At 43.0% G+C, this 21,174-nt stretch overlaps 1 protein-coding gene and 1 long non-coding RNA gene across 11 annotated transcripts in view; one reads left to right on the top strand and one right to left on the bottom strand.

The window, feature by feature from the left end:
• Positions 1 to 5,247: 5,247 nt before the first annotated feature.
• On the bottom strand, positions 5,248 to 6,212 carry LOC140479738 (uncharacterized). Its single transcript, XR_011961103.1, has 2 exons — positions 6,119 to 6,212; positions 5,248 to 5,631 (listed from the first exon to the last, which is right to left on the bottom strand). It is a non-coding gene; the product is annotated as an uncharacterized lncRNA (long non-coding RNA).
• LOC140479737 (WD repeat-containing protein 47-like) overlaps positions 5,594 to 21,174 on the top strand; it is a 59,632-nt gene continuing 44,051 nt past the window's right edge. The window contains exons 1-4 of one of the 10 annotated variants that reach the window (XM_072573826.1): positions 6,310 to 6,461; positions 9,631 to 9,745; positions 19,328 to 19,410; positions 20,091 to 20,274. In XM_072573826.1, the coding sequence (XP_072429927.1) occupies positions 20,117 to 20,274 (158 nt within the window). In that variant the 5' untranslated portion in view covers positions 6,310 to 6,461; positions 9,631 to 9,745; positions 19,328 to 19,410; positions 20,091 to 20,116. The other 9 variants (XM_072573828.1, XM_072573825.1, XM_072573829.1 and 6 more) reach the window with 9 other exon arrangements.

Genomic DNA, 21,174 nt, shown 5'->3' with positions numbered 1-21,174 from the left:
CTCGCCATATAAATACTGTAGATACAAATGTAGGTCAGAGGCCAGGACCCTACAGTAAGTAATTCACTTCCTGACTCCAAAAGCCTGTACGGGATTTACAAGGTACAAATCAGGAGTGATCCAGTACTCTGGACATGCCCGGTTGAATACAATTTAACAACACTCAGTAATTCATGAATATGAATAGCTCCATATTTCAGGAATTGCAAAAGATACTGAACACTGTGCATTCAGTCCAACTTCTGACTTCATGATGGAGGAAAGATCATTAAGCAGCAGCCATAGATAGTTGGGCCTTAGACTTTATCCTGAGGAACTAGGGTTCTTGTGGCACAGTGATAGTATTCCTACCTCTTAGATAAGAGACCTGGGTTCAAGTCCCACCAGCTGCAGGGGTGTGCAATATTATTTCTGAACAGGTTGGGAAGAAAATATCTATGCTGAAAAATGTGTTGCTGGAAATGCGCAGCAGGTCAGGCAGCATTCAAGGAGCAGGAGAATCGACATTTCGGGCATAAGCCCTTCTTCAGGAATGAGGAAGGTGTGCCAAGCAGGCTAAGATAAAAGGTAGGGAAGAGGGACTTGGGGGAGGGGCGTTGGGAATGCGATAGGCGTAAAGAGGTTAAGGTGAGGGTGATAGGCCAGAGAGGGGGTGGGGGCAGAGGGGTCGGGAAGAAGATTGCAGGTCAAGCAGGTGGTGCTGAGTGCGAGGGTTGGGACTGAGATAAGGTGGGGGGAGGGGAAATGAGGAAGCTGGAGAAATCTGCATTCATCCCTTGTGGTTGGAGGGTTCCTCGGCGGAAGGTTGCCTTGGTCTGGCGATGGAGGAGGCCAAGGACCTGCATGTCCTTGGCGGAGTGGGAGGGGAAGTTAAAGTGTTCCGCCATTGGGTTGGTTGGTGCGGGTGTCCCAGAGGTGTTTCCTGAAATGTTCCGCAAGTAGGCGGCCTGTCTCCCAAATGTAGAGGAGGCCACATCGGGTGCAGCAGATGCAGTAAATGATGTGTGTGGAGGTGCAGGTGAATTTGTGACGGATATGGAAGGATCCCTTAGGGCCTTGGAGGGAAGTGAGGGGAGAGGTGTGGGTGCAAGTTTTGCATTTCTTGAGGTTGCAGGGGAAGGTGCTGGGAGTGGAGGTTGGGTTGGTGGGGGGTGTGGACCTGACGAGGGAGTCGCGGAAGGAGTGGTCTTTCCGGAACGCTGATAGGGGAGGGGAGGGGAGGGAAAGATATCCTTGGTGGTGGGGTCTGTCTGGAGGTGGCGGAAATGACGAAGGATGATACGATGTATCTGGAGGTTGGTGGGGTGGTAGGTGAGGACCAGTGGGGTTCTGTCCTGGTGGTGATTGGAGGGGTGGGGTTCAAGGGCGGAGGAGCAGGAAGTGGAGGATATGCGGTGGAGAGCATTGTCAACCACGTCTGAGGGGAAATTGCAGTCTTTGAAGAAGGAGGCCATCTGGATTGTTCAGTATTGGAATTGGTCCTCCTGGGAGCAGATATGGCAGAGGCGAAGGAATTGGGAATATGGGATGGCGTTTTTACAGGGGGCAGGGTGGGAGGAGGTGTAATCTAGGTAGCTGTGGGAGTCGGTTGATTTATAGTAAATGTCCGTGTTGAGTCGGTCGCCCGAGATAGATACGGAGAGGTCTAGGAGGGGGAGGGAGGAGTCTGAGACGGTCCAGGTAAATTTGAGGTCGGGGTGGAAGGTGTTAGTAAAGTGCATGAACTGTTCAACCTCCTCGTGGGAGCACGAGGTAGTGCCGATACAGTCATCAATGTAGCAGAGGAAAAGGTGGGGTGTGGTGCCAGTGTAACTGCGGAAGATGGACTGTTCCACATATCCGACAAAGAGGCAGGCATAGCTGGCGCCCATGCGGGTGCCCATGGCTACTCCTTTGGTTTGGAGGAAGTGGGAGGATTGGAAAGAGAAGTTGTTCAGGGTGAGGACCAGTTCAGTCAGACGAAGGAGGGTGTCAGTGGAAGGGTACTTGTTGGGTCGGCGGGAAAGGAAGGAACGGAGGGCTTTGAGGCCTTCGTGATGGGGGATGGAGGTGTATAGGGACTGGATGTCCATGGTGAAGATAAGGCGTTGGGGGCCAGGGAAGCGAAAATCATGGAGTAAGTGGAGGGCATGGGTGGTGTCCCGAACGTAGGTGGGGAGTTCTTGGACTAAGGGGGACAGGACCATGTCAAGGTATGCAGAGATGAGTTCGTTGGGGCAGGAGCAGGCTGAGACAATGGGTCAGCTGGGGCAGTCAGGTTTGTGGATTTTGGGCAGGAGATAGAAACGGGTGGTGCGGGGTTGTGGGACTATGAGATTGGAGGTGGTGGGAGATCCCCTGAGGTGATGAGGTTATGGATGGTCTGGGAGATGATGGTTTGGTGGTGGGAGGTGGGGTCATGGTCAAGGGGCAGTAGGAGGGGGTGTCCGTGAGAAAATATCTATCCTGAGGAACCAGAACTGTTGTGGCACTGTGGCAGTGTGCCTTTGAGCCAGGAGTCCAGGTTTCAAGTCGTACCTACTAAGAAGCATGTAATAACATCTCTGAACAGACGAATTTAAAAATACCAGAGGAACCAGGACCCTTGTGGCATGCTGGTAGTGTCCCTAGCTCTGATCTGGAAAGCTGGGGTTCAAATCCAACTTGCTCCAGAGGTTTGTCGTAACTTATCATGAACTGGTTTAAAAATACATAATATCCTCAAAAATTAAGGTTTTTGTGACGCCCTGACAGTGTCCCTACTTCTGAGTCAGGTGGCCCAGGTTCAGGTCCCACTTGCTCCAAAGGTAAGTAATAACATCTTTGAACAGAAGTAGGGACACTGTCAGGGCGTCACAAAAACCTTAATTTTTGAGGATATTATGTATTTTTAAACCAGTTCATGATAAGTTACGACAAACCTCTGGAGCAAGTTGGATTTGAACCCCAGCTTTCCAGATCAGAGCTAGGGACACTACCAGCATGCCACAAGGGTCCTGGTTCCTCTGGTATTTTTAAATTCGTCTGTTCAGAGATGTTATTACATGCTTCTTAGTAGGTACGACTTGAAACCTGGACTCCTGGCTCAAAGGCACACTGCCACAGTGCCACAACAGTTCTGGTTCCTCAGGATAGATATTTTCTCACGGACACCCCCTCCTACTGCCCCTTGACCATGACCCCACCTCCCACCACCAAACCATCATCTCCCAGACCATCCATAACCTCATCACCTCAGGGGATCTTTGAACAGGTTGATTAGAAAATATCTATCCTGAGGAATGAGAGCTCTCATGGCACAAGAATAGTGTTACCACTTCTGGATCTGAAGACTCAGGTTCAAGTTCAGCTGCTCCAAAGATATGTCATGAACACCTCTAAACAGGGTTGATTAGAAAACATCTATCCTTTGGAACTCCTGCAGTGATGTCCTGCGGCTGAGATAATAGGTCTACAACAACTAAAACCACACTATTGTCGTTATCACTGTTTATTACATCTGCAAATTTTATGTAATATTTCAATTTCAAAATTGTCATGCCTTACAAATCCAGCTCATTACCATATATGAAAAGCAGTGTTCCTAATACCATACTAAATGGTCACCTGGGTCAGGTGGCATAAGTTCCAAGCATTAGTGGAATCATAGTCGAAGTAGAGTTTTTTGAAAAATTTAAGAAGTAAGTATTGTGCTATTCTCACTTTCTCTCCATTTAAGAATAAACTCCCACTCTCAAATTTAAACTGGAGATAGAGAAGTAGGATAACTTCATTGAAAAAGCTTGTTTAAAATTGCTAGTGAAAACCAGGGCTGAAGTTGATAAGAAATTTGTTTTTATTTAATACAATACTGGTGCAGGGCACCAGTGAAAATAAATCTACTGATTAAAATGAGCAAGTATTTTCTGTGGAGATCTGCCCAGATGACGATGAGAATTTTGGTTGATAAAATGCTTTGTTATATTAATCCTCATGTTGTATGTACCATACTTTGTTTAACTTTAGTTCTGAATACAACATCCTTTCATGCCATAGATGCACCCTGAGGGATTTTCTTGACAGAAATTATTAGAAGCAAGTCTATTATTGCCTGGCTGGCACACCATCTTCCACTTTTCATAAGTTTTAATTCGTTCTAAAACTAATATTCAGTCATCACTCCAGTGTTCTCTAGCCAAATTAGTTCCTGCTCCAGTGTTATCACAGAATCCCTCCAATGTGAAAGCAGATTATTCAGCCTGTCGAGTTCACACCAACCCTCTGAAGAGTATTCCATCTCGACCCATACCCCCTACCTTATCCCTGTAACACTGCATCTCCCAAGGCCAATCCACCTAATCTGCACATCTTTGGACAGTGGGAGGAAAACCCTTGCAGACATGCAAAAAATGTGCAAACTCCACACAGACAATCACCAAAAGCTGGAATTCAACCCAGGGTCCCTGGCCCTGTGAGGCAGCAGTGCTAATCACTGAGCCTAGGTGTTATCTCCAAACTTAAAATTTTCATCCTTGTGTTAACTCTTGCCATGGCCTCAAGCCTTTTCCAGCTATGAGATTTCTGCAATCAGAAAATGTTGGTCTCTTGAGCAGCCCCAATACCGTCTGCCCATCTTTGGAAGTTATGTCTACAATAGCTAAGGCTAAGTTCTTATAAACACCTGCCACACTAACCACAGCTGTCCTAACATATCCTTCTGTGACTCAATGTTGAACTCTTTCTGATAAAAGGTAAAACAGTCCACAAAATCAGTTGCTGAATTATCGAGACCTGTCTCATTTGCACAACAACTATTTTCACCAATTATTCATGTTTCACACTGTAATATTCATTTTTTGTATGCCAGTCAGGGAGGAAATATGTTGAATCTCCCGCCAGAAACGGGAAATCTATCTTAAAATAGTGCGCTCAACTGTTTCTAAAATACAAATAGGTCATCAGAGATGATTTATTAAAAGTCTATATTTCCTTTTAAAAAATGAAGTTTCTTTTCAGTTAAGATTTTTGAAGGAACTTTTCACCAAACCTCACGTCCTTCCGAAGCCAACAGAACCCATCCTTCGAATAGGATCAGGAATGAATTAACGTAGATGTTTTTTTATTCCTGATGAAGGGCTTTTGCCCGAAACGTCGATTTTACTGCTCCTCGGATGCTGCCTGAACTGCTGTGCTCTTCCAGCACCACTAATCCAGAATAACGTAGAATTCATTCGACTTGTAGAGGTTTTGTTGGCTTCAAAAATGAGTAAAATGATTGCAACGACTGTGTAATGGTTGGTCGAAGTATATTTATTTTAGAAGAGTTGGGGGGATAAGAATAATGCACATTTGCATTGAAGTGTCAGTCTTTAAAGACATATTTCGAGTTCACATATTGGCGATTATTAAAATGCTGTAAATGACAGCGCAATTATATTTGCAATCAGTCAAACATTATACAATTTGCTACATTCAATGACGGACTTTTTTTGAAGTCTAGGAAACATATTCAAATAGGCGGGGAACATTTTGGGTGAGGGATCGAGGAGGTGAGAATCCTCTGGGAAGCTACACCCTGTTGCCAGGACGAGACCGCTGTAATAGCCTTGTCGGGCAACAGTTGTGTCTTTGTTTGTCGCTGGAAGCAAAAAGACAGTCGACATACGGGTTGTCCTGTGTAGATGAGATAAACACCGTTATTCCAACCTGAGATCCGGCCCAAATCCAATGGCGGGAGTCGCACGATGCAGCATTGAACCGAGGGAAGTAAAATAGGCAGCGCAGACGGTAAACACTCGGTGAGTGACATGCATAACGCCCGACCTTAAAAGAGCAGACGAAACACTGGCGTCTCTCCTTCACGGGCGTCGTCAGGGTATACTTAAAAATTCAGAAGGGATTGAACTGGAAGATGGGGAGGGTAGGGATGGGGTACAAACGGTATCTCTCCGAGAGACACGCTCACTCGGTGAGTGGCCGAGCCGGGCCCAGTGGTGGCGGTTAATCCCGCCCGGCCGAGGCTGCGCGAGCGGCGCCGGCATCAAGACAGGCCAACGGCTGCGGCTCGTGCCCGCATCACGAGGGAGGGCTGGGGCGCGCCGGGCTTCTCCTGCAACCATGCAGCTGGGTAAGTCAGCGTCACCGCATGGAAATTTCTCACCACAAGTGGGGTGGGGCGGATCGAATCGGATCGGATTTCTTTTCTCTCATTCAGGATGATCGCTGACCTGGTCCCCGTCCCCCTCCCAGTCGCCGGACCCAGCCCCCTGCCAAATCCTGACCCTCAGGAGTTCGTTAAGGCGGCGCGCAGGCGCAGTACGGTGTTGGGAAGCGTTTCCTGCGAGATTGTGAGACTCGGGCCGCGGTTGTCAGCTGGCAATGGAGAAAGAAAATAACGGTCAGCAGCGAGTGTGGAGGAAAAGCCGAGAGCAGTGAGCCAAATTCTAAAGAAAAAAATATCACACGCACAATAGGGCGGCACTCCCTGTGATTGCAGCTTGCCGGTACGAATACACAAGAATTATCTGGGTGTTTTTAAGTTGTGAATGAGGGGAGGAAAGAAGGTGGTGCCCGGGTGAGTTGTGAGGGCGGCTGCCCGCGGCAACCGGCGTTCACGCCGGTCTGGCACAATATCCGATTGCGGTTGAGGGTGTCCTTGCGAGGCTATGTGTATTTTTTTTTATTTTTAAATCCCCTTCCTGTGCTTGTTTATCCACGGCGCGAGTGACGAGGCCGCCTCATAGTGCGATGTGTTGGAGGTCCGGCTCAATCACGATGAATGTCCTGCCCCTAGCCATCAATGTGCCTCCTACCAAAAAAAAATCATTTCTATACCCGTAACAAATACCCCTGAGTTGGCTAAGGAGAGATTAAAGCAGACCGACACTCTGGAACTTGCAAATACTGACAAATGATTTGCACATCTTTTGTCCTGGCTTTGAACAGGCTGGGTCTCCGGTTCAACAGCTGATGATGTTCCTAGCCACGTCGTCTTTAAATGGAAAAACACCAAGCAGCAGACCTAGGCAGTGAAAGAAAACCCGTTGACGTTTCAGGCTTCATCAGAGCTGGGAGTCTGAAACACAACAGAAATTGAAGGCTAAGCTCAGCAGGTTCGGCAGCATCTGTGGAGAGAAAGCAAAGTCAGTGTTTCGGGTCCAACTACCCTTCGGGGCCCAGAAATATTAGGGAGGTGACCTAAGTCATGATGGAAGACAGACTTTGAAGAAGCTTTTGAAGATATTGAGATAAGGGCAGTTTATTGAGATTGTAGGAGCAAGTTTATTTAAACTAAAGAGAAGGTAGAGGCAAAGCTGGTCAAAATTTGGGTTGCTCCATTATTTCCGCTACTAAAGGGAGAAAGAAGCCAATAATCTTACATGACCATTAGTTCTGGGGATTATTAGAAGATATTGTAAGTAGGATTGTCAGAATGCATGGAAACCTGAGCTGATCAAAACAGCATCAGTATAGATTTGTGTAAATTGTATCTGATAGATTCTTTGAGGTCACTGACATAGCTGAAGGAAAGCAGTTATAAAAGCAGAATATAGCACATGCAGAAAATCTGAAATTAAAAACAAACAGAAAATGCTGGAACGTTTTTGGTCAGGCAGTATCTGTTGAAAGAGAGAGTTAATATTTAAGCTTGATATATATCAGAGTCTCTATGGATATATGCTTATACGGACTTCCAGAGGGTGTTTGTTCATTTTTACTAGAATTGGCTACTTAACAACACTGTGGGAGTACTTTCTACATGAACTGTAATGATTTAAGTAGGAAGCTCAGCATCATCTTTCCATAGGCTTTGGGTGACTAATAAATGCTAATCTTGCTAATTATGAAAGCACATTCTATCTTGGCTTTCTTACCCTCGAAAGGATGTGTTTGCATAAGAGAGCCAGATAGTCTGTTTAAAATTAATGGTGTTTGAGGAATAAGTATTGGCTAAGTCACTTGGAGAACCCCTGAGATCTGCTTTGAATTATGCCAAGTGAGCTTATAACCACATTAGTTCAGACAGAAATGACTTTGGTTTAACAACTCCTACCAAAGGTAGCACCTCCAACAGTATTTCAGTAGTGCACTGAAGTGTCAGCTTGTCACTTTCTGCTCAAGCATGTTGAATAGATTTGAGTTTTGATTGACAATTCAAGAATTTTATCACTGAGCTGGAAATAAAGTGGGGAGTCACATGCAAAAATTGAGCACAAAAAGTTAAATTGAACCAAGTTGTATTATTTGTCTTGTATTTTCTTGAGTTGACAAGAAATGTAATCAAAGTTTTTAAAATGAAAGTTGCTTCCCCTGGTGAGGTTTCCAGAACAAGGGGGAAAATCGAAGTTCTTTGAGGAGTGACATCACATACAAGGTAATGGAAATCTGAAATTTACTTTCCCAAAAGGCAGGATACTGGGTTAATTGAAATTTTCAAGACCAATTTATCATCAAGGAGTATGAAATAATGGCAAGTAAATACACTTGAAGTACAGATCAACCATCATCAAAAGCTTAAGGAGTTGAATGTAGGTTATGATGACGGTTGTGTGGCTTTCAGTGTTCGTAGCCTGTCATCACCAGTTGAGTGCTGAAGGATGTATCTGCTAGACGAGATGTGCAGCCTGTAATGAGTAAAACGTTTTTGAATTTGTCCTGTCCCAACCACCTATTGCAGATATTTGTCCATGATTACATTGGTAGGAGTGTCCGTTGCATAGTCCTTGTGGAGATGAAGTTACATCTACGAATTGAGGATTCCCTCCAACCTATTGGCTAGCACTATTACGGTGTTAATGTGTCAGATTTCAAACAGAGAATAGATCTAACAACTCAAATCTGGGCTTCCTTCAAGCAGTGTGCACCATCATCAGCAGAAGTGCTAATGCTAGGTGCTCCAATTACCTCCCATAGTCCAAGATTGCAGGTTAGGTGGATTGGGCATGCTAAATTACCCAGAGTCCAGGGATGTGCCGGAGGTTAGGTGGATTAGTGTGGAGTTACTGGGATAAGATGGGGGTTTGGGTCAGGGTGGGATGCTGTTTGGAGGATCGGTGCAGACATGATGTGCTGAATAGTCATTTTCTATATAGTAGAGATTGTAAGCTATTAACCGGATGCAGCTTTAACACAATATATTTTTATACCAAACAACAGAAGCATTATCTGATTGATCGAAGCAATTCCACAATTAATGGTTAAGATCTGCACTCTGGAGTTCTGCTTCATCAAGTCAGGAATTGTGATGGAAAATTTAACAAGAGAAGTCAGCTCTACCAATAACCCCAGTCTTTGCAATGAAGGAGCCAACACAAAAGTCAAGCTACTTGCAACAGTCTTCAGCCAGAAGTGCAAGTAGATGATTCACCTCAGTATCCTTGTGAGACTCTCCTTATCTCACATTAGTTTTCAGTCAGATTCAACAAATGCTTTGGGCACATTTCAGCAAAACTTGTGCTTCAGAATTAACTGTGCCCCTCGCCATGCTGTTCCTGTCAAATTACAACAGTGGCATTTACCCTGCAATGTGAACAATACTCCATGTCTGATCCACAAAAAGCAGGACCAATCTAATCTAATTTCTGTTCCATCAGTGTGCTCTTGATTATCAGCAAAGTGTTATCAAGTAGTGTTATCAATAACATCACTGATGCTTGGTTTTGTTTCTGCCAGGGCCACTTCAGTACTGACCTCATCAAAGCCTGAGTTTAAATGTACACAAAAGAGCTAAACTTCAGAAATGAACTAAGAGGGACTGCCCTTGTACACCAACGCAGCACTTGAGCAAGTATGGCATAAAGTAATTGGAGTCATACCTAACATAAAGAAAAATTGTTTGGTTTTTGGAGATTATGGCATCACTGCAGGAGTTCTTCAGGATAATGTCCTAGGTCCAACCATCTTCAGTTGCCTTACCAATGACCTTCCATCCTAAGGTCAGAAGTAGCAACATTCAATGCATAATGTTCATGTCATATGCGATTCCTCCGATACTGAACATCAGAACAAGAGTAGTCCATTAAGTCAGTCATGTGTAATCCACTATTCAGTTAAATCCTAGCAATCATCTACCTTAACCCAGTTTCCCTTCACTCTAACCCTTGATCTGTCTTCAGAATCCTGTTGATTTTTGTCTTGAAGCATCTTGTGTCCATATGCAGCAATACCTAGACAACATTCAAATTTGGGTTAATCAGTAGCCAATAAAATTTACAATGTAGAAGTGCTGGGTAATGACAATTTCTATAGAGAGAATCTAACAGTCTCTTTTTGATATTCAGTGGCAGGAAGAAACTTGAAAGCATTCAGAATAAACTTATAAGAATGTAGCCCAGTTTGGAGGGTTTGAGCTATAGCGCGAGGCTGAATAGGCTGGGGCTGTTTTCCCTGGAGTATCAGAGGCTGAGGTGTGACCTTTATAGAGGTTTATAAGATAATGAGGGGCATGAATAGGGTAAATAGACAAGGTCTTTTCCCTGAGGTGGGGGAGTCCAAAACTAGAAGGGCATAGATTTCGGGTGAGAAGGGAAAAATTTAAAAGGGCCCTAAGGGGGCAACCTTTTTACACAGGGTGGTGTGTGTATGGAATAAGCTGCCAGAGGAAGTGGTAGAGGCTGGTACAGTTACAACATTTAAGAGGCATCTGGATGGGTATATGAAAAGGAAGGGTTTAAAAGGATATGGAGCAAGTGCTGGCAGGTGGGACTAGATTGTGTTGGGATAGCTGGTCAGCATGGACGAGTGGGATGGTAGAGTCTGTTTCTGTGCTGTATATCTCTGACTCTATGATTAGCATTGCTGAATCTTGCCACTGTTTGCATTCTGAGGGTTACAATATGCTAAAAAGTGAACTGGACCAGCCATACAAATGCTATGGCTGCAAAAACAGGTTAGAGCCTTAGAGTTTTGTGGTTAGTAACTTGCCACCTGACTCCCCAAGGCCTGCTCACTGTCTGCAAGGCGCAAGACAAGACTGCAGTGGCATATACGTCACTTGCTCAGATGAATGTAGCTCCATCCAACACAAAACAGCCTGCTTGACTGGTACACACCTGTTAACATTCACTCCCTCTAACATTCATTCCCTTCACCAAGGTGCACTGCAAAGCTCGCCATGATCCCTTCAACAACATCTTCCAAACACAACCTCTACCACCTAGAAGGCCAAAGGCAGCAGATGCATCAGAACTTTGTCACCTGCAAGGTATCTCCAAGTTGCACAACATTCAGGCTTCAAGTAACATTACTGCTGCTTCAATATTGCTAGCTCAAAATCCTGGAACTCTTCCCACCCAGCACTGTGGGTGTACCTACACCATATGGACAACAGTGATTCAAGAAGGCAGCTCACTATTACCTTCAGAGCAAGTAAAAGTGGACAATAATTTCTGATCAACACAGTCAGATCCTGTGAATTTTTTTTAAAGTGCAATGTCAAATAAAATACTGCACAAAGTTCCTTCTTAACTGTGTGGCTGCACAGTAACTTGAAATTTCCTGGACAGGGTCAATCCAGCTTTTGAGTTACTATGTGTTTGTGAGAGAAAATGTAAAGGAGGTGCAGGCAATTATTTAAAAAAAATTTGAAGATATGCTGAACTTCTGTCTTGGGTATAGGGAAAGGAAAGAGGGGTCGAATGATCAGTTTGGGATATAGAGCAAATAGTGGCAGATGAACAGAATGAATGAACTTGCTGATAAATTGAAACTTACAGTTGATCCAGAAATTCACATTCGGCAAGATATCACACTAGTGTAATGGTTCAGATATGGTAGGGATGTGGAGTTGAGTACTCCAGAATTTATAGGAGCTACAGCTTGGGGAAAGACAACAAATAGGAGGAGCCTGTTCAGTAATTTATTTTTCAAATGCTCCCATAATAACCAAGCAAGTTATTTGAGGATCCATCATGCAAAACATGTCTGCTGTAGTCAACCTCGTGTTTTACCTGGAATGAATATTCAAGGCCTTGGATGGTGAAGAGAAAGGAGGTGGAAGGACGGGTGTTGTATCTCTTGCATTTGCATGAAAAGGTGCAACAGGAACAGAACAGTGTTTGACAGTGACTGAAAAGTAAACCAGCTATCACAGAGTGAACAATCCCTTCACCAATTCTGAAACACGAGGAAAAGATATATTTGGTTGTGGAAACATGATGGAGCTATCAAAAAAAGTAGAAAATAAATTATTGACTGTGGAGCTTGATGGGGTGAAAATAAAGATAAGGACAGGGGAAATTCTTTTGTGATTCTGAGACAGAAGGGAAGAGAGGAGTGAAATTGTATGAAGTGATATGCACACATTCAAGGCATGCTGTTGGCCATAATTTTGTTTGGGGGTAGGGTGAATACTCAGTTGTTGAAGAAAGAAGACATCTCAAGTTCTGATGTGGAAGTTTGCGTTAATGATGCAAATGAGACGGTTGGAGAATCTGGGAGAACTGATTGGAGTTCTAAGGTGCAGGATCCAAGAAAGTGAAATCAAGGTAGCTATTGAAGTCTCAGTGGGATTTTAATGAACATTAGTTGATAACCTATTGCCAGAAATGAAGACATTGAAGTCAGGGGGAAGTGATGAAGATGGACCATGTAAAATTAAAAGAAGGATGGAAATAAAAGTAACGCTGAAGAATATTTGAATTTAGGGTGAGAGCAGGGTAGGGCACAGCATAAAATAGTTGATGGAGGGTATATATGTAGGACTATGACAAGAAATATTTGGCATACCTTTGAAAAAGGCAGGCAAAGATAGTAGTCATGGAAGTGATGTTGCCAGAGTTGGAGGATTTGAGCTATAGGGAGAGTTTGAATAGGCTAGAGTTGTTTTCCCTGGAGCTTCAAAGGCTGAGGGGTGACTTTATGGAGACTTGCAAAATTGAGGGGCATGGATAGGATAAATAGGCAAAGTCTTTTCCCTGGGGTGGGGAACTCCAGAACTAGAAGGCATAGGTTTCGGGTGAGAGGGGAACGATGTAAAAGAGACCTAAGGGGCAACTTTTTCATGCCGAGGTTGGTACGTGTATGGAATGAGATGCTAGAGGAAGTGGTGGAGGCTAGTACAATTGCAACATTTAAAAGGCATTTGGATGGGTATATGAATAGGAGGGTTTAGAAGGATATGAGAAGATAAGCTCAGCCAAGTGGAGGAGGGTGATCTGGTAAACCTTTTCTGAACTGATACCTGTTCACTTACACCTTCGCTTAACTAAGGTGATCAGTAAGTGTACATAGTGATCAGGATACAGTACCCTGAAAAATGAAGATACTATCAATTAATTCTGCTTTTCTTTACGGGCGTAACCATAACTCAGAGTCTTTCCAGTATTTTCTGCTTTAATTTAAGATTTTCAGCCTGACTGACACTAATTTCTAGTTTCCTCAGTGCTTCAAATGTTAAAGTCCTTTTCCTTTCGAATTACTTGCATGTTATACCCTTCCTCAAATTGATATCCATATTGTACTGCCTTCATTTACATTTTTAGTTACTAACCCCTTAGTATTTTTTTTAAATCCTATTCACCAAACACTTTGTGGATAATATCATCATCCCATAAGGCTGTTCTAATCTAACATGATTTACTTATGACTTAAAATACACCAGGACAGCAGCCTGAAAGCCAGCAAAAGGCCTGGACAAGTTCAGTCACTGGTTCAATCAATCTTTAAAATGCCTCCCACCCTAGTGTAAGTAGATGGACAGAATCCTCAAGGAGCTGCTCAGCCAATCACGCATGTTTGCTGCTGATAACTTACTGGTTAGTTTATCATCCACATATAGGGAGAGAAACAGTCTGATTGGAGGAGCAGCAAGCTGTTAACAAAGTTACTGGTAGCGGTGACGGAGTTGTCAGGATGCTTGCCTTTTGCTGGGATGTTGCCTTTTGCTGAGGATTTGGGCCGTCTGCCTGGTCCAGGGTAGGAGGGGATTCAGTGGGGGAGCATAGGAGACGAGTTGACTATCAGGGGAGGGAGGAAAGGCAGAAGATGCAAGAGTGGTGCAGGTGAAAGAGGTACTGCAGGAAACGTGCAGAGGGTAGGGGAATCTGCTGGAGGGATAGGAAGAGAAAGTGGCTGCAAAGAAGAGGGAACAGGTTTAAAATTGTCATCAAAGAAATATTCAGCTAACTAGGAGTCCAGAAAACTTGCACATTCATTACCTCAATGAATTTAATCCCTGCTTTAAGGTTTTAGAAGTTCAGGAACTAATATGTGGGATTAAAAGTTGTTATAGATACCATTGTAACTAAACTGTCAATCACTGAATTAAATCTGAAGGTGAAACCTGATATGTTGTAGAAACTGTAGGAATTGCCTGGTCAAAATGTTTCAGCTTTGTATATATGTGATGACCTAAGTGTTAGCTGTGTCAGTAGAAGGGCATTTAGGTCAATGGTCTTTTGTCGGGAGTCTCAGGCGTGAATCCTGACACAGTAGGTGTTGGAATATGAACTCAGTAGATATCTGGAATTGAGAGTCTAATGATGACCGTGTCTGTTTTTAAAAAAAAAACCTTACCTGGTTGGACCTACAGGTGACTCCAGACCTACTGGAGTTGACTCTCAACTGTCTTCTAAAATGGCCTAGCAAGTCACTCAGTTGTAACAATCATTATGAATTCTCAAAAATAAACTAGACAGATTATCTTGCATCAACCTAGGTACTGGAAAACAAAAACAGCTATGTCAAAACTGCAAAGTACTCCTTCCCAACATCTAGGGGTTAGTGCCAAAATTGGGAGATCTGTCAAACAGACCCATCAAGCAATAGCCTGACATAGTTATACTCAAGGAATCGTACCTAACAGACCATGTCCCAGACACAACAATCAACATCTCTGGATATGACCTATTCCACCTGCAGAACAGGCCTAGCACAGAGAGTGGCACAGTTGTAAACAGATGAGATGAGTTGCACTGGCTGTCCTCAGCATTAACTTCAGATACCATGCGGCCTTGTGGCATCAGGTCAAACATGGGCAGGGAAACCTTCTACTGATTACCACATCCTGTCCTCCCTCAGCTGATGACTCTGTGCTCCTCTGTGATGAACAGCACATGGAGGAAATACTGTGTGTGACACAGGTGTAGAATGTATTCTGGGTGGGGGATTTCAATGTCTACCATCAAGAATGGCTCTGCAGCAATATTGCTGATCAAGCTCATTGGGTTCTGAAGGACGTTGCTGCTAGACTGGGTCTGAAACAAGTGGTGAGGGAACCAACAAGGCAGAAAAACATACTTGATCTCATCCTGACCAATCCATCTGCCACAGACTCATCTGTCCATCACAGTATAAATGACCACCACACAGTTCTTTGTGGAGACAAAGTAACGCCTTTACAATGGTAAGACCCATCACCGTGTTGTATGGTACTTTCACCAAGGTCAATGGGACAGATTTAGCAACACAAGCCTAAGCATCCACGAGTCACTGGGCCATCAGCAGCAGAATTGTACTCCAACATAATCTGTAACCACATGGCCTAGCATATCTATCATTACTGTCAAGCAAGGGGACTAACCATAGTCCAAAGAGGAACACAGGAAAGCCTGCCTAGAGCATCTCCAGGCATAACTAAAAGTGAGGTGTCAACCTGCTAAAGCTACCAAGCAGAACTACTTGCATAAGCAGCAAGTGACTTGCAGAGTTAAGTGATTCCCACAACCAACAGAACAGATTTTAAGTTTGCAGTCCTGCCATATTTAGTCATGAATTGTGGTGGACGATTACATTTCTTGTTGGAGGAGGAGGATCCACAAATATCCTGTGCGCAATGATGGGAGAGCTCAGCACATCAATGCAAAGGATAAGGCTGAAACATTGGCAGCAATCTTCAGCGAGAAGTATCGAGTGGATGATTCATCCTGACCTCCTGCTTAGGTCCACAGCATCACAGATGCCTGTCTTCTGCCAATTCAATTCACTCCACGTGGGGACACTGGATTCTGCAAAGGTTATGGCCATTCGTATAGCCACAGTATTGGCATCCACCTGAAGATGTGGAAAATTGTATGTTCAGAACATACCTGGGCAAAACAGGACAAATTTAAACCAACTAATTGCCACCCCATTACCCTACTCTCAATCATCAACCCTACCTCAAAGAAGAATCCAGGAAAGCCTGTCAGAAACATCACCAGGCAAAGTAATGGGTGATGTCATCAACCGTACTATGAAGCAGCACCTACTCAGCAATATTCTGTTCACTGATATTCGGCTTGGATTCGGCCAGTTAGTCACACAATTACTGAGCACATTACAGCCTTGGTTCAATCATTGACGAGAGCTGAATTTCAGAGGTGATGTGAGAGTAACAGTGCTTGACATTAAGGCCACATTCAACCGAGTATGGCATCACTGAGTCAATGGGAATCGGTGTGGGGGAATCTCTAATGATTGGAGTCATACTTGGCTCCTAGGAAGATGATTCTAGTTTTTGGAGGTTGGTCATCTCAGCTCCAGGACATCTCTGTAGGAGTTCCTTGGGATAGTGTTCTCTGCGTAACTATCTTTAGCTGCTTTGTAAATGACATTCCCTGTATCATAAGGTCAAAAGTGGAGATGTTTGCTAGCAACCACTCACGATTACTCAGACACTGAAATGGACTATGTCCAAATGCAACAAGACCTCAATGATATCCAGGCTTGGGTTGAAAATTGTTAAGTTACATATGGCACATAAATGCCAGGCAATGACCATCTCCAATAAGAGAGAGTCTAACCACCACCCCTTGACTTTCAGTCCCCCATTATCAACGTCCTGAGGGTGACCATTGACCAGAAAATAAACCGGACTTGCTCATATGAAAAAAAAATCTATATGACAAGGCTTGTTAGTATTGTAGCAAGTAACTCTCCTCCGATTCCCCAAAGCCTGTTCACCTTCTGAAAGGCACAAGTCAGGAGTATGATGAAAAACTCCCCTCTGGCTTGGATACATTCAGGTCCAACACTTAAGAGGCTTGACACCTTTTCAGGACAAAGCAGCCTGCTTGATTGGCATTGCACCCACAAATGTTTAGTCTCCCTGCCACCTATTCTGAGTAGCAGCAGTGTCTACAAGATGCACTTACAGAAATTTGCCAAACATTCTGAGATATCACCTACCAAAACCCATGACCACTTCAATCTTGGACAAGAGAAGCGGGTGCTTTGGAACAGCACCACCTGCAAGTTTGCCCTCCAAGCCACATTCCATCCTGATTTGGAAATATATTTCTATTCCTTCAGTTACAAAGTTGCAAGAGTTTTTGTTCATTTTAAGATAGAAAGTGTTTTTCTGAATTTTAAAGTAAATTTAAAGTACAACTGCTGCTGCCAGACAGAACAGCTAAGAGATGGGTTATTTCAAAATAGGTACATGTAACATGGATACATGTATCATGTTGCATGGATACCTGCGTTTTGGTTGCTGTTTTGACAACAATTCAAATTTAACCAATTAATTTATGTCCAGGATACTAAAACCCAGTTGAGTTTGAATTTATTATATTGACAACATCGGAACAGAGAGGGGGAAAGATATTGGAGGTCCTAAAAAAAAAACTGGGCATTTTGAAAACTGTTCAGAACAACTGCCTTAAAGCCAGAGAGCAAAGGCCATCCAAAGCAATAAATATCTTGCTCACAAACCTCAATAGGCACTAAAAGTCAAAAGATACCTTTTTCTGTAAAAATACTCACAGTAAAAAGAAAGAAGACGACGCAGGGAGAAGACAGCAGAATCGGAAGATCAGAGGGAAGACAGCATTAGAGATTGTGGATTTGAGTTTAAGTTAATGTAATGTTTAGTAATATAACAGCATACTAATAGAATTGTGTTCCGTTAAGGGATAGTGGTTAGTTAGGAGAAAGAGAATGTTCAGTTTGTTAGTAGTTTTATTTAGTGTTCCTATTAGCATTAGCAAATTTACTTGCAAGAATATTAGATCCTTTCTGGTTCAAGTGCAGATTGACACATTTGTACATGTTCCACCTTCCCAGAAACAATCCCAGGGTTCCAGAAATCCAAGCCCCTCCCTTTGACACCAACTCTTGAGTCACTCATTCATATGCCCCATTCTTCAATTTCTATACCTGTTAGAACCAAGGCACTGGGAGTAATCCAGAGGTTACAATCGGAGAGTTCCTGCTTTTAATATACTGCCTTGCTTCCTGAATTCTTGATGCGCGACCTCCTCTCTCATTTTGCGTATATCATTAGTACAAGCTTTTACCCTGCCCTTTGATTATCCCCTTCAGATGCCCAGCAGCCATGTAGTAACATTCCTCATCCTGGCCCCAGAGAGTTAACACATTGCCCTGAGATCAGCTCTGTGGCTACAGAAACTGCTTTTTCCACTCCTCATTACTGAGTTCCCTAACACAATTTTCCTTGAAATCTTGCTCCACTATCGTGTACAGTTGAGCAATCTATAGTGCTGTGGAACCTTGCCCTTGTTATTTTCCAGTAGAAACCTCATTGTCATTGTTTTGCAACAGAAAATTGGTTATCAAATGGGGTACCCTCTGAGCTTTCCTGGCCCCTTTCCTCTGCTTGCTGGTTATCTTTTCCCGCTCTGCCTGCAGCTACTTAGTCTGCAGGGTGACCACCTCAACAGATGAGTTATCCACATAGCCTCCAGCTGATGCTCAAGTTCCAAGACTCTCACTCAAATTGGCAGCACTTCCTCAAGGTGTGGTCAACCAGACTTCCAGAATTATCAAGGAGTTCTCACATGCTGCAGACAGTACAGCACACTAGCTTAGGCTCCCCAGTTAAATTCAAAGGACGTTCTGTTCAAGACTACTGGAAAGAAAGAGTTAAACTGTGGACCCCTTCTGCACCAGTTGGGACTAATTTAGTTTGGGATTATGTTCAGCATGACTGGTTGGACCGAAGAGTCTGTTTCCATACTGTATGACATTATGACCTGTCAAGTCTTCGCCTCTGTCTATTTGGAGAAACCCTTAGGTTTCAGCTGTTGTGATGACGTAGCCAGAGAGAAATGATACAACCACCTTAAGTACAGGAAGTTCCTTTCAAAGGATTCATGACCTTTTGGAAAGAACAACTGTAACTTAGCCTGATTGGTCTAAACACCATCAATCTTCCTGGGCTTGTTTTATTTTTCTCACAAAACACTTAGGAAAGTCCAACTGTGTAGCTCCATTCTGGTTTTAAAAACCACCTGTGATACTTAAGAGCACATGAAATATTGACAATTTAAGGAGTGAACCAGATGTTTAGAGCTTTTGTTAAATCTCAGAGATTGTGCTTGGATTTAGCTGGTTTTGCAGTCCATTCTGAGTTCAATCACATTTTTTTCCTTTCTTTCAAGTCCCAAAATATTCAGCAAGTCTTTTTTGTTTTCCTCCTCTCCCTTTCCAGACAGTTTAATCAATGCAAGTGAACTTAGATGTTCTCCCTCCACAACTAAGTCCTCTGATCTAACACACAGAAAAGTGGTCCAGGTAAAAATCCCCTTGGTATGTTTATGTAGAATAGTAACTGAGGTATGCAGATCAACAAAGTCGGAGTCTGGAAGCTTCAGTGTGTGATTCTGTAGTGCTCAAATGTAACATGTAATTTTTCAATGACTACTTATGCAAATATTTTTATCATAATGACACTAATGTATTTCATTACTTAACAAACTTAATTGGTTGCATAGTCCTCAATGGAGATAGGATTGCATCACAACTTTTACTGCTATCATGTCAAAACTTTTTAAATGCTTCTTTGAGTGAAATTAGGACATGCAGTAACTTATGTGGAAATGTGCTGTTTCGGGTGTTAAAAGATACATATTAGACATTGCACATTTTCTCCTTTTTTCTGAGAAAATGACTTTGTATGATGAAAAAAAATGTTCAGCCACAAATGAGAGAATACATATAACAAGACTGGAAATTTGTTTTAAAAATATTTCTATTTTTTTCATAAACAGAATATTTGAAAACTAACATGATTTCAACTTTCGCCAGTTGGAGAAATTAATTGCTCTTACACATTCTAATTCAGAACATTTACTTTCCTGAACTATAAAGATTGAAAACTTGTACTTTAAAGAATGAAACTAGTTGCAAGTTGATTTCAATGCAAAGCACAATAGTAGTTTATTTTCCTTTAAAATCATTCTTTTTTTTAATAGGTCTGCTCACTTGAAAAGCTATAATCATGACAGCCGAAGAGACAATTAATGTTAAGGAAGCGGAAATAATTAAACTAATCCTGGATTTTCTTAATTCAAGGAAACTCCATATTAGTATGCTATCTCTTGAGAAAGAAAGTGGTGTAATAAATGGATTGTATTCCGATGATATGCTTTTCCTCAGGTACGTAGTGTGGTTGCCAGCTTATTTTGATTTTGTGCATTTTGGATGCAATAACATTTAGTTAATACGAAATTTTGCTGTATTTGTGCACACCTTTGGATTTTTTTTGTTTTCAATGTAACTTTTTATCATTCCCTTTTGCTTTGCACTGCCATCCATTATCATCTAAAAGCTCTTGCCTCTGGTGGTACCAGATTTTTGTAGTTATCATTGAGTCATAGAGATGTACAGTGCAGAAACAGACCCTTCAGTCCAACTTGCCCTTCTGGCCAGGTATCTTAAACTAATCTAGTCCCATTTGCCCGTACTTGGCCAATATCCCTCTACACTTTTCCTATTCATATACCCATCTAGATACCTTTTTAAATATTGTAATTGTACCAGCTTCCACCACATCTTCTGGCAACTCATTACATGCACGTATCACCTCTGCATGAAAAGGTTGCCTCTTAGGTCCCTTTTAAATCTTTCCCCTCTCACCTTAAATTTATGTCCTCTAGTTCTGGACGACTCCACCCCAGGGAAGAGACCTTGTCTATCCTATTCATGCCCCTCATGATTTTGTAAACCTCTATATGGTCACCCCTCAGCCTCTGACACTGCAGGGAAAACAACCCCAGCCTATTCAGCCTCTTCCTAAAGCTCAAACCCTCCAATCCGGACAACATCCTTGTAAATCTTTTCTGAACCCTTTCAAGTTTCACAATTTCCTTCTGATAGGAGGGAGACCAGAATTGCACTCAATATTCCAAAAGTAGCCAAACTAACAACCTCTACAGCCACAGCATGACCTCCCAACTCCTGTACTCAATGTGCTGACCAATAAAGGAAAACATACCAAATGCCGCCTTCACTATCCTATCAACCTGAGACTCCACTTTCAAGGAACTATGAACCTGC

The sequence above is a fragment of the Chiloscyllium punctatum genome, chromosome 7 (assembly GCF_047496795.1).
Source record: "Chiloscyllium punctatum isolate Juve2018m chromosome 7, sChiPun1.3, whole genome shotgun sequence".
NCBI lineage: Eukaryota > Metazoa > Chordata > Chondrichthyes > Orectolobiformes > Hemiscylliidae > Chiloscyllium > Chiloscyllium punctatum.
Note: the sequence above shows the minus strand (reverse complement) of the source record. Positions and strands in the feature narration are given on the sequence as shown.